Below are 12,422 nucleotides of genomic sequence, written 5' to 3'. Positions count from 1 at the left end.
GCAGATCATTTCATTGATCTTACCTGCTTGCCGTGTTTGCCTTCATTTACACAGTTAGTTATGGTTTTACTTCACTGGCTTTTTCTTTCTTTTAAGCACCAACTTTTTGCATCACAGCATCCAAAATCTAAAATAAAAATGATGTCTGTTTATTTCAGAACTGCCATAGATCATCATACCACAGTGACAATGCCAATCTATAGGTTTTCAATGCTAAATCTTACTGTAAAAATGTCCAGACGTGATGCATGACCATTGAACATCCAGTTAAATCCCCTTCTTCTAGGGGTTCCCACTGTGACGTCAGTGTTCGGTGTGCATATGTGGATGCGTATGTGCATATGTGGGCCAATGAAAGGGCCAATGCAGCCACTTTGCTGAAGGGAAATCGTTACCCTTTCCCCTAAAGCATTTCCACTCATCCAAAGCGTTCCCCTCCCTTCCTGACAGCAACTCCAAATTAACACGTCTCTCTGATTTAGTTATTGTAAAGCTTCGGCCAGCTCGCCTCTTAACATAGAGCAGCTACTGTTTCTAGTGGGAGGCCTGTGAGGAGGGGCAGAGAGGAGGGAGTGAAGAATGTGAGGTGGAGGATTGAGAGCAGCGTCCCCGCCCCTGCACTGGGTACACGAGACGCCAGGTTATTTTTGGAAAAAGGGGTGCCAGGAGTTATTTGAATTTGTTGTTGGACCTCCAGCTAGACTGGGGAGGAGTGGGGTGGCAGATGTCTTAAAGGTGATGGCCTTGTCTTGTGGATTAGGCTGGCGTGTGCCCCCCATGTGTCTTTTAAAAGTGGAACAGCTGTTCTTTTAAGAGGGACAGAGAGGGAGGAGGTGGTTCACTGCAAGACAATGAAGAAGGAATTAACAAAAGAGGGAAATTCTACCAATTGTACTTTGAAGTGTAACCTGTGTAGCCAGTTTACTTCACTACACCTCCATTGTGTCCCCCCCTCCCTCAGCAGACCAGTTTTTCTATTTCGCTTGTCCGTTTTCCTCTTTTGTCTTGCTGAACTTTCCCAAGTGTCATTTCTGACAGTTTGTGATTATTAAACAGGGCCCTGTGTGTTTTTTAGGCCAGTGCAGCATAAGATAAAGTGTTTTCCTGCTTTGCACAACAGGTAGAGCGTTTGGTTATTCTGGTCACGTCCCTCTTGCATGAATCTGTTTTGCCTCTGTTGAGAAAATCCTTGTTCCGTCGAAACCTGCAGTTATTGTCAGGAAGCCGGTATAACATTACCCCGGCTCTAAAGCGCTGAGAAGTGTACCGTAACTTAGCTCCTCATCTTCCAGTACAACATAGTCAAATACAAACACACCACAGTGTCGACTGTCAAGGGTTTTGTGCATGTGCATACTTCAGGCTCTGCTAGAACCATACAGTAGGACTGATAGATGACCCACTATATGTTTGGAAAACAACAATAAAGACAGCTCAGTCTCCACTGAAATGCCTCCATATGATTAAATAGCATGGGTTCATCAATATTTAATGCATATATGTGAAATGGAAGAAGTCAATCTGCCCTCTCTGGCAGTTGAGTATACTAAGGCCACTTCCTTCTGTCCATATACTATATGATGGACATTATTATTCATATACATACACAGAAAGATCAATATTCATTTTGTAATCTTTTCTCCATTCTGTCATTTCCTCTCCCGCCCCCCCCCCCCCCCTTTCTCTCTCCTCTTCTCTCTCTTTAACACAGTGGAGCCAAAGGTCTATGTGTCCGCCGGCCCCACAGCTCTGCTGGATGGTGGGAATGAGTCACTGGTGGCCACCTGCATAGCGGAGCGCGGCCGTCCTGCTGCTGAGGTTTTCTGGGAGACGGAGCTGTACGGTCGAAGCGAGAAGCAAAGTCAGGATGAGCCCAATGGCACCACCACCGTGCACGTGCGCTACATGTGGCAACCGCAGAGCTACGCCCAGGGGAAGACGCTCACCTGTGTGGTGCGCCACCCAGCCCTGCAGACAGAGTTCCGCATACCCTACGTACTAAATGTTCAGTGTAAGTGCTAAACTATAAAACCTCCTGTTGTCTTTTCTCAAATCCAACAGAATAAGTCTGGTGGTATTTTATATTTTTCTTATTGTCAACAAATCTCATGGAAAGACCAAGACCAACAATGACTTTATCCTACTACAACTACTCAGTAAGGCCTGTGTAGCCAGAGCCTGATGTAGCTTCCTAACTGTAGTTTACGTTGAGTCAGTCCCGTATTCAGCGTCCTGAGTTCCACCTCAAAATATTCAAAGAGACACAAATGAAACCAAATTTTAGCCTGACTGGATTTGTGGCATCATCCTATCACCATCTTTTACAAATTGCATAAAATTGCTTCTCATCATGTTGCTTGCCACCTTCAATTGGGTTAAGCACTATGGCGGCTCAATTAAAGCATCAGTAGGCCAGATCGGAGCAAATATGATTTTAAAAAAGTTATTTTTATAAAACGGTCGCTATATCCTGACAGTAGTGCATGAGACAGGTAACCTGAAAAAAATCATGTTCCTCTGTGTCCTCCGGTGCTCCTAACGGCATCTGCAAGATTTCACAGACTGGAGGAAAACAAGCAGTAAGAGCTGATCTGAGGTCTGCTGTCCAGCTGCCGTCTCTGAGCAGCTGTCAATCACTCTGAACTCCGACCAAACGGTGAAACTAGGCAGCGCTGATCAAATATGAATCAATATTATGTAACGTTAATGTCTATTTCTCTCCTCAGATGTTCTCAGAATCATCTTGTAGTGTACTGTTTAACTGTAAAATGAGAACGTTTGTGACGCCGACGCCATTGTGAAATCTGTTGAAGGAACGCCAAGTTCTGGTCACATGACCGGAGCACAGCCAATAAGAACGCTCTCTCTCTCTGAAATGACCTGTGATTGGTCAAAGTCTCGCGTCACGGGCTAGATGTTCTAAAGTCTGAAAACAGAGCCATGAGGAGGAGTAGAAGTCTAGTTTTCTCTCAGAACACTTGAATTACAATATGCTGAAAGGTTATTATGGGATTTTTGCCCAATGATGCCAAAAATATACTGACTACTGTTGCTTTAAGTGTGTAAGATTATGCAGTTTATTGAAATTTGAGTTGTTATTATCATCAGTAATATAAGTTGTTCCTGAAATCACCCAGATGAATAATCATGGTCATTATATCTAGCCAGGTAATGATTATTATAGCTCTAATTGTGCAGCCCTAACAGGTACAGTGTATCTTATCGATATTAACCCGTGCTGATAGCTTGATTTATGAATAGCCTGATCACTACCTTTCCCTCTTTTCCAATAAAGGGGCAATTTAAGAGTCATTTTAATGTTATAATCATTGATGCATACTTCCTTGGCGAGCAGCACTAAGGCTTAGACTGTGTTTGGACTGTGTGAGTGCCAGCTAATGAAGGTATTTTATGAAATATTGATCAGGCCTCAGCAGCAACACAAGTAGCAGGGGGCTGCTGGGGGCAGCGGATGGAGGCGCAGAGAAACCAAGGTTAATACAGGAAGAAAGAGGCTTTCCAGCTCAATAAATCATGTCAAATGCAGAGGCAAGGGATTTTAAGTGCAAAAGAAGCACAATTTCAACGTGGAGCTGCGTGAAAAGGGTCAGTGGACATGATGAGCCGAGGCATCTTCCTGTGTGCTGTAATGAGTTCCTCATTTTTGCTCCAGAGAAATCAAAACTGAAATATTGGATGCCTAAGTCCGTGTTTGCCATGTTTTATTACAGTGGCATGTGCCGGGCTTCATTTAGGCATCCTCCTGCTTTGTTTTTCTTTGTCATGGTGAGGCAGTAGAGTTTATTATTAGCTGCAGTACATCTACTGTCTGAGTGAGTCTGTCATTTTCTAACTTTCCACCAACCCAGGGTCATTTGTTTGTTCTCTTGGCTCTTGTTCACCAGCAGATCCTGTACCCTGCTACAGTCCTGCACAGCCTTTGTTTTTGTCATCGCTCACTACTGTGCTTATAATGCATGCATTGTTCCTTCTGCGAAAGCTCATTTGTCATCAAGCTGCTGGGATCACAGTGACTGATTATTGAGTCCTAGTCTCGTACCCGTTGTAATACAAATCAAATAAAATACATTTTGGTCAGCAAAAACTTACTGCTGTACGAGGTAAAGGAATAAAAAAATATGCATATAATATTATATATATACAGTATATATAAAAAAAAACATTATGACCTTTTGTTTTATTTTGTTTTACAGTTGCTCCGATGGTATCGATAATGGGAGTTGACAAAAATTGGTATGTGGGTCAAGAGAATGTGAAGTTCACCTGTGGAGCCAAAGCCAACCCACCTGCCCGTCACTTCTCATGGATCAGGTCAGTATCCACAAAAATTGGCCCCCTGTTGAAAACTTTGTGCAGATTTAAACTTCTCATCAGAAATACATGGACACATTTTTTCTCGAACTCTCAGTAGCTGAGTGTTCCTCTAAGGGTCGGATTATGCAGGATTAGGAAAACTGCCCCTTGCACTTTAGCTACACACCGGGTCACTGGGATGATGCTACAACCTCATTCAGGGTCTGCGTCCCTCCAACGGTCTCAGGTACCGCTTGGTGTTGTTTTCTTCCCCTGAAAGTCCACCTTTCACGATGTCAAAACAGGCTGACACACATTCTGCCAAAGTTTCTTCTCCGTTCAGAAATCAGAGGACACGACTGTTCACATAACTATATCCTGTGCAGTAGTATTGGAGAGCAGACGTCCTCGTCAACTCATAAACTTGGGAAAAAGGTTTGTTATTTATCTTCAGGTTGTCAGCAGCTAATGTTAAATCACTACATGATCTGGACCAGTGAAAAAGCCATTACAGAATGTAAATAACAAAAGCCAGGCGTAAATTGTTTGCACGTTTTAGCCAGGACAAGTTGATAGCTTATCATGTGTTCAGATCAAATCTCACTCACACACTTAACTGAGATATAATGAAACTTGCCGGAGTTTCCCACTGGTGTTTAGTGATCATGAGTTCTACATTTGTGTATGTTTGTTGTAACAGTTTAGTGACAAACAGGCAAAAGGAACATGTTTGTTGAGTAACTAATGTCAGTCTAAGATCAGCTGCTGTTTGTTCCAGTAGCGTAGAACTAAACTCGGTTTAAACAAACTTAAATTAAGCAGCGAAGCGAAGAAGCTTCTGTCTATAAATTACCTCCTGCATGACGCCTGGAGCCTGGACACTGGAGCTGTCGAATGCGCCGCTGCACCCATCGGGAAGACTCCCTGCTATAAATAAAAGATTCCAAATGGTTCATGCATCAGAGCAACACTGGCCTATTGGCAGCTCTTTGTCATCATCTTGCTTTGAAAACAAGAAATATGATCTCATTTGAACTGACAGAACCAGTAAAGTCTAGACAGACAAGCTCTTTATTTTCTTTTTTCTTTCTTTCTTTTTTTCTTATGTTCATGTCGAAAGCTTGCCCTCAACTGGTAGAAGTGCAGTCAGCTCAAATTATGGCAGTCATGTGATCATATAATATTTGCAACAGGCCTACGAATGGTACACAAGCAGCAGAACCGTGACATCACTGCAAGTCATGCAGAGTTTTTTCAATTCTACTTTGAAACATGCAGTAATAACATAATGCACTTCTTTGACTTTCTGCATATGATGTAGTGAACACTGAGATTTCTGTAATGTTTCATTTCTGCACAGGTTGGATGGATTGATGCCCGACGGTGTTGACATATCAAACAATAGCTTTGCATTCACTCGTCCGTTGGAGCGCAATGACTCTGGAGTGTACCGCTGTGAAGTGATAAACGACGTCGCTCTCCGCAGTCAAGATGTAAACCTCTGGGTGCAAGGTACGTTTGGACTTTTCACTCAGTTTCTTGAAGTGCTATTGGATGGGTTTTTAACTATCTGCTTATTTAAAGAAATTTCCTTTAACACCTGAGGTTAAAATAGCAGTTGACATTCATCGTGCCTCTCTGATGTCAGATTAGCCTCTCAGTGCGATTAGCCCTCAGTTCAACACTTCTAGCCGAGCTAAGCCTCCATATAAATGTCCCTGCCCAGATCCACTTTCACACATTCCTGGCAACAGAGGAGCACGGAGTGCAGATAAAGAGTATCAGTCCCAAATGTTTCCAGTGTTGTGGTTTTGGCAACATTAGATTTGTCAGATAAGGAAGAGGGTGTTTACCCCTGCTGGTTCAGCAAAGTACGTACCCATGTAGCCCTTCTCTTTGTTTGGTTTAAGGTCAGGTTTCACAGCGGGGCATAATGAATTGTGTTCACAGTTTTGAAGTACACAGAAGTATGTGTGTGTACTCCATAGGATTTGTTATTCAGCAGTATATTGTACTCTTAAAGCTGTTCTGAATGAAATGTGATTTCACCCATTAAAACTGAGAGAGGGGACTTCCCCTCATCAACGGAAGGGGTTTCCCTGCATTTGGATTACTAAAAACTGCTGTTGATTCATTGACATAAATCAGAAAACTCACAGGGTACCAAAGTACTCCCGTCTGCTTCCTGTCTCTCCACGGTTTGCTACTTCATTATTGTAAAGTCGGGGCGTGGATCCTGAGAACTCTGCATCTCGCTTTGTTTTCATTTCTCCTCTGCTCCGTTTAATCCTTTTCCAAACAAAGCAACTTCTGCTTTTGGACGCGTCCTCCGCTAACACACACCATCCTTTTGGTTTCTCACTGTCGAGAGGAAGGAGCTGGAGAAGCCCCAAAAAGGGGCTGTCAGGCTCCATCTGTGTACAGGCCTGCTTTGGAGTCCTGCTCCAAACGAAAGCACAGCTGACATCCTGTCCAGGACAGGCTCGCACTGAGCAATTATCTTGCTTCTCTTGTCAAATATTAAGACTCGGGCATGCGGCCTCTCACTTCCATCCCCTGTGGAGATAGCCAGGTCGAGCTCAGTTCTATGCCCTCCCCCTCCGAGGCTGTTCGGTGTGACTGGTTCACATTCCCAGTTGTCTGTGCAGCCTTATGGTTTTTGGCTGCTTGTCTCTCAGATGATCAGCTACATGGTTGCAGATGCTCGTAACCCTCCGTGAGTTTAAAATGTGGCGCTACAAGGTGGGATTGATAGCGACTGACGAAGGAGACAGTTTATCAGTTCGCTGACCTTGATCCGTCTCCATTATCCTCTGTCATGCTTTTACTTTACCCCCTCCCTTCATGCTCACACACAGTATATAATTGCAGGTAATTAGACTCTTATTCAGTTACACAAATTGTGGAAATCATTACAGCTCTACAGGGAATCCGGTTTTGATAACTGGTACCTAAAAACCTCCTGGAGATGCAGACCTCTATTAGTGCAAGTTGCATTGCTTTGTAGTCGGGCCTTTGATGTGCCTGTGCAGAGATCAACGAGTGGTATCAGGCTGCTCTTAGCCCCAGAGGCTGGAGGTCAAAATGGAGACACTTATCCTGACCTTGAGCTCCACACAGCCCTTCCCTCTCCGACTCTGGCTGCTATCACAAACGCCGGCCACCGGAGGACAAATCAGATGCAGGAACCTCACATCGATCACACAGCGTTTCATCTTCTCACATGACTTCCCCACAGCAGGGAGAGAGCCAATCACGCTCACTCAGATGCTCATGAGTGCATGTCCTCTGTCCTCCTATCCCTCTCTGTCTTTCTCTCATGCACACACACACACACACACACACACACACACACACACACAATGACATTTAGCACTTAACCTCTTTCTGCCCCTCTCATTTCCTCCTTTTTGCTTTACAGCACAGCTTTCAGCAGATTCTTTCGTCTCAGGAGAGGCATGTCTCTGTTCCAACACTGCACGTGTTGCTATAAATTAATCTAAAAAACATTCACACTTGCTTTGCCAGTCGTTACAGAACATAAAGTCGAGGCCTTTTTCCACTTTATTTTTATGACTCCTCACACCATCTGCTGTCCTTCCTCTCTGTTCAAATCTTTTCATCACATGTTCGCTCTGCAGATCCTCCCCCCACCACGGCCGCCCCCAGAACCACCGCATCCCTGCTCCACGGCACCTCCGGAACCGGCACCGCTGTGGACCAGCGGAGAGCCCAGTTCACCTCCCCGACCCTGGCCTCCTTAACCGACAGCAGCCTGGGTACTATAGTCGGCGGGGCTGTAGGTGGAGTTTTATTCCTCCTTCTCTTGCTGATCCTTGGCGGGGCCTGCTTCATGCGACAGCGCAGGACCTTCAGAGGAGACTACTACACCAAACAGTACCTGGGACCCTCCGACATGCAGAAGGAGTCTCAGCTGGACGTGCTGCAGCCGCATGAGCTGCAGGAGGTCTACGGGGACAAGACGAGCAAAGGCAGCCAGGAGCTGAAACCCAAACTGGGTGGAGACATCATTTACCCCGACTACACCCCTGACCACAAGGATAGGGATGACTGGGCTGACAGGGGGGAAGCCCACAGGGGCCTCAAGGAGGGAAACTACTACCCAGATCACTACAACACCCAAAACATGCACCCCTGCGGGCCTCCTGTGCACAGCCCCATAGGGAACAACGGCTCCCCCTACCTCCCGGAGGACTGCTACGACAATGGTACAGACAGCGACTATGTGTCCCACATGGACGGATCTGTGATCTCACGCAGGGAGTGGTATGTTTGAGGAGAGGAGCGAAGGAACAAACAGACAAATTCAACGACTGACTGAGAATGATTGAACAGTGACAGATATAAATATCGTTAAAGGTGTCATTTCAGTAAAAGGATGAATCCAGTTTCTCAGCCTAGTCTCACAATGAGCTCTTTGAACAATAATGCTCTGCCTTGATTGTAACCACTGACCTTAAGGACGTGTATGTGGATTGTATTACACTTCTGTAGCATTTCAAGGAGCTACAAATAAGCTGGAACGCCTCGGTGATATTATCTTAAGAGGCTTTGGCATACAGTGAAGTTTCAACTGTTGTGAATGAGGTTTTGTATTCTGCTTGTTTGTGTTTGCACCTGTCTTTAGCGCAGGTCACAGGTCACAGGTCGGGTGTTCAGACCCTTGTTAGTGAAGTATTTATATCCCCGACAGACTGAGCTCTGCTCCCCTAAAACCTCACAACTTCTGTGGCATTTTCAAAGTGGTCTTTTGATTGCTTACAGCGTTTTCATACTGTTGAAATGTTTATCATGGCTTCAACCAGTATTTAAAGCAAATTATATTGCATGAGTTTTTTAAAAGCAAACGGTATCATCAAGTTAAAGGGAATGTTTGTTAGTCACATGATTAAAAGGGAGAATTACACAGGCATTGTTCTGAGGGAGAAGCAAACTGACTGACGCTAGTATATTACAAAGAATAACCCTTTTAAACCTCGCGTTAAGTTCTTCAGTGGCTTTTGTGAAGTCACGGTATCTTCTGTAAATTATTCATGAAATGGCGAGCCTGTCACCTGACAGAGAGAGAGGTCACTCCCTGTGGAAGCTTCAGTTCAGCTTATTTATTTTACAGATGTCTCTGTTCTTAAGTTGTAGTATTTAAGATTTCAGTCCTGGTTGATTAGGCGACACCTGTGGTTTAATACTGCAGCAAACACTCTTTGAGCAGCTACTTCACAAGAGGAGCATCTGGGGAATCTTGTACAAAATTAAGAAAAATGGTCCGCTGACAAAAAAAAGTAGAAATTTACACTTGTCTTGTTTTGTAGGCGCCTTTTTGATGAACGATCCTGGTAAACGCTAGCTGCAGTGACAAATACTTTCCATTTCCTGTGGGTGCTTCACAATAAAAGCAGCCCTGTGCTGGATTACATGCATGCATTGTTTCCTCTGAATCCCTCTAAAACCATATAGAGAGAATTACTGCAACATAAATGGTGCTAAAATTGAGTTTAATTTCATGAAAAGCTTAAGAATTCTAACTTTAACCAAATACCTTATTATTATTGTTGAAATGTGTTAATCCAGTCACTTTCTAGCAGTGAAAAAGCACAACTCCGTTATTACAGTTGTCAGTGAAGTTCAAAGGAAGCCTCCCAGGCTTCGGCCCTCTCCACTTAGCCATGATAACAGGCTGCATCGCTGTCTTTCCCATTCTCCCTCCTCTATATCCTCTGATTTCTGTCTGCACACAAACACCAATTGGTCATTATAGTTTTTATTTTAAACGTGGGATCAAAGCAATGAGTTATAAATACCAGATGTGACTATCACAGCTGTCATCATCTGACGTTATGTGGCTCCATCAACCACCAACAGTTTCACTGCTCCCACTCGACGCTCCGCGGCCGTTCCTAACGGTGAATAAGCAAAGCAGAGTGCAGAAAAAGGAGCACTAATAAACTGATCCTTCAGCTTTAGTTTGGATGTGTTTGAAGTAGGATCGCGCGAATACCTCACAGCAGAGTTGGAAACATTGTGTGCGGCTGACATCACTACTGATCACAGAACAGGCTATAATGTTGGGGTTTGGCTCCTCGGCAGCTCCTCTGAGGATATACAGCGATCATGGAAACTAGAAATTGAATCCACGAGTGAAAAAAGTTGCTTTAAGAACCATCTAGGTTGGAGCTGTCTGTGTAATGCCTCCCAAAGGGATATAGATTCTTTTTTTCTTTTCCTACAAACAACAAACCCAGTGACGTTCAGTTGAAACAAAAGAGTTGACATCATGAATGATCTCATAGCTTGATTTGACCTTCCACTTTTCCACTTAGTGCTTTGCTGTTTCCTCAGGAATGATACTCGGATCAAAGTGGCCTCACATGAAAGGGAAAACAGAACCCTTTTTGGAAAGATCTCCGTTTTAGAAGAAGGAACCATATATGTGTATTACAGTCAGGTCGGGGGGGGGGGTATATTTTGAGGTCTCCTTTCTTATTGGGGTTTTATAGATTGCGGGTGCTCTTTTTTTGATTTGAACCCTTCTCCACCCACGTGTTCCCATGCCAGGGCTTTGGTGGAAAGGTTCAGATGTCTGAGAATAAACTACTTTAATCTCGCTCTCACTCTCATCGTCGCACACACGCACCCATCCGCTGCACATCTGCCCCTGCAGCCCACATTCAGAGAGCAGCCCTCGCCTCAGACCTTCAGCTTTTTAATTAACTTTTCTTTTTTTTTATCTCTCATCGCACTTGGCCACTAAAGTGCTCATATATAGCACATCCGTGTCTGCATGCACACATTCTTATACATATTGCTGATTCATAGCTGTCAACTTGTTTCTCATTTGGTAAAGGCGCTCCACACAAACTGCTGTCTCTGCTCTAAACATGATCCTTCAGTCTGTGTTCCTCTCTGAAGACTGTCTGACTAAAGCAGAGTGAGCTGAAGTCATGAATGTTTTTGTAAAGTTCTTTCTCCTTTTGGATCGCTCACCAACTGGTTGCATGTAAATTAAGTTATTCGCTACCTACTACGTTCATTATTTCTCATCACCAATGTTTATCTACATGTACATAATGCTAATAGGTTAGCGTAGGATTAGCGGTTTGATTTATATGCTCCTGTACAGTTTGTTCTGGACTCCCCTACTGAATAGTTGGTGCCTTAGACGGGCTGAGCAATGCACAGAAACTTTGAAAAATGACAAGCATTAATATAAAGGATATTAATATCATTAAAGAGGAGGACTGCCTGGTCCGTTAATATGTCTTCCGTCTTGATATTTAAGATTTGCTGTTATCAAAACATCAGAATAGACATAAGGATGATTGTCATGCCTTATACACTTGGAAAGGACACATGTAACACATTAGTTACTGAGACAACTAGAGCAAGTTTCACTGGGAATTTAGGAAAGCCAGATTCATAGAAGATATTATTGTCCTGTAAATATGCTGGCTGTTTTTTTATTATTATTGAAAAAAAAATTGTATTTTTTGTATGAGGTCTGTACTTCTCAGAGTATTAGTTTATCTTACGTGCGTTCGAGGAGCTCATGATAACGTAGAGGGCTAGAAGTCTGTTTTCACTGCATTTTATATTTGTTCTCCAGAGTTTCTGACCAATTCTTTAGTATGTTGTTGTTTGAATGATTGATGTCTCACAGGAATCACAGATGAGAGAGTGATAGATTGTATTTTGTTCCTTTGTTTGCAATAAAAGACCATCATTGTTGCACTCAAATGTGTCCTGGGATTCTGCTTTCAGAGAGGAGATTTGTATTTTCCTTTATGAAGTGTTTATTGATGAATACTGTGTTAATGCTGTATAATACTTAGATTGCCCATCCAGTGAGAGCTTTACAGATAGATACAGGGGAGCACTAAATTACAAAAGCAATTAACAAAATAGTACAGAACCTCTGCAAGAAATACCTATTTGATGAATGTCATTATTTTTAGTTTCACTTCTTTTTTAGGTCGTAGTTTTAAGAGAATATCTTGCTCACTGTCAGTCTGTTGGTGAGTCATGTTCCTCTTTTACGTTTCCTGTTACCACATTACATCATTTTGCAATAATTGCAAAGTATTTAATGTTAT

The 12,422-nt window shown here is 43.4% G+C and overlaps 1 protein-coding gene across 2 annotated transcripts in view; it reads left to right on the top strand.

Annotated features, from left to right (window-relative positions):
* The window catches only part of nectin3a (nectin cell adhesion molecule 3a), a 41,878-nt gene extending 29,812 nt beyond the window's left edge, over positions 1-12,066 (top strand). For both annotated transcript variants that reach the window (XM_074640519.1, XM_074640518.1), the window contains exons 3-6: positions 1,712-2,011; positions 4,215-4,332; positions 5,675-5,826; positions 7,956-12,066. In XM_074640519.1, coding sequence (XP_074496620.1) covers positions 1,712-2,011; positions 4,215-4,332; positions 5,675-5,826; positions 7,956-8,611 — 1,226 coding nt within the window. In that variant the 3' untranslated portion in view covers positions 8,612-12,066. The remainder of the gene's footprint in view (positions 1-1,711; positions 2,012-4,214; positions 4,333-5,674; positions 5,827-7,955) is intronic.
* The last annotated feature ends 356 nt before the right edge of the window (positions 12,067-12,422 follow it).

Source organism: Sebastes fasciatus, chromosome 7 (assembly GCF_043250625.1).
Source record: "Sebastes fasciatus isolate fSebFas1 chromosome 7, fSebFas1.pri, whole genome shotgun sequence".
In the NCBI taxonomy this organism is placed as follows: domain Eukaryota; kingdom Metazoa; phylum Chordata; class Actinopteri; order Perciformes; family Sebastidae; genus Sebastes; species Sebastes fasciatus.
This window is presented reverse-complemented; position numbering and strand designations above follow the sequence as displayed.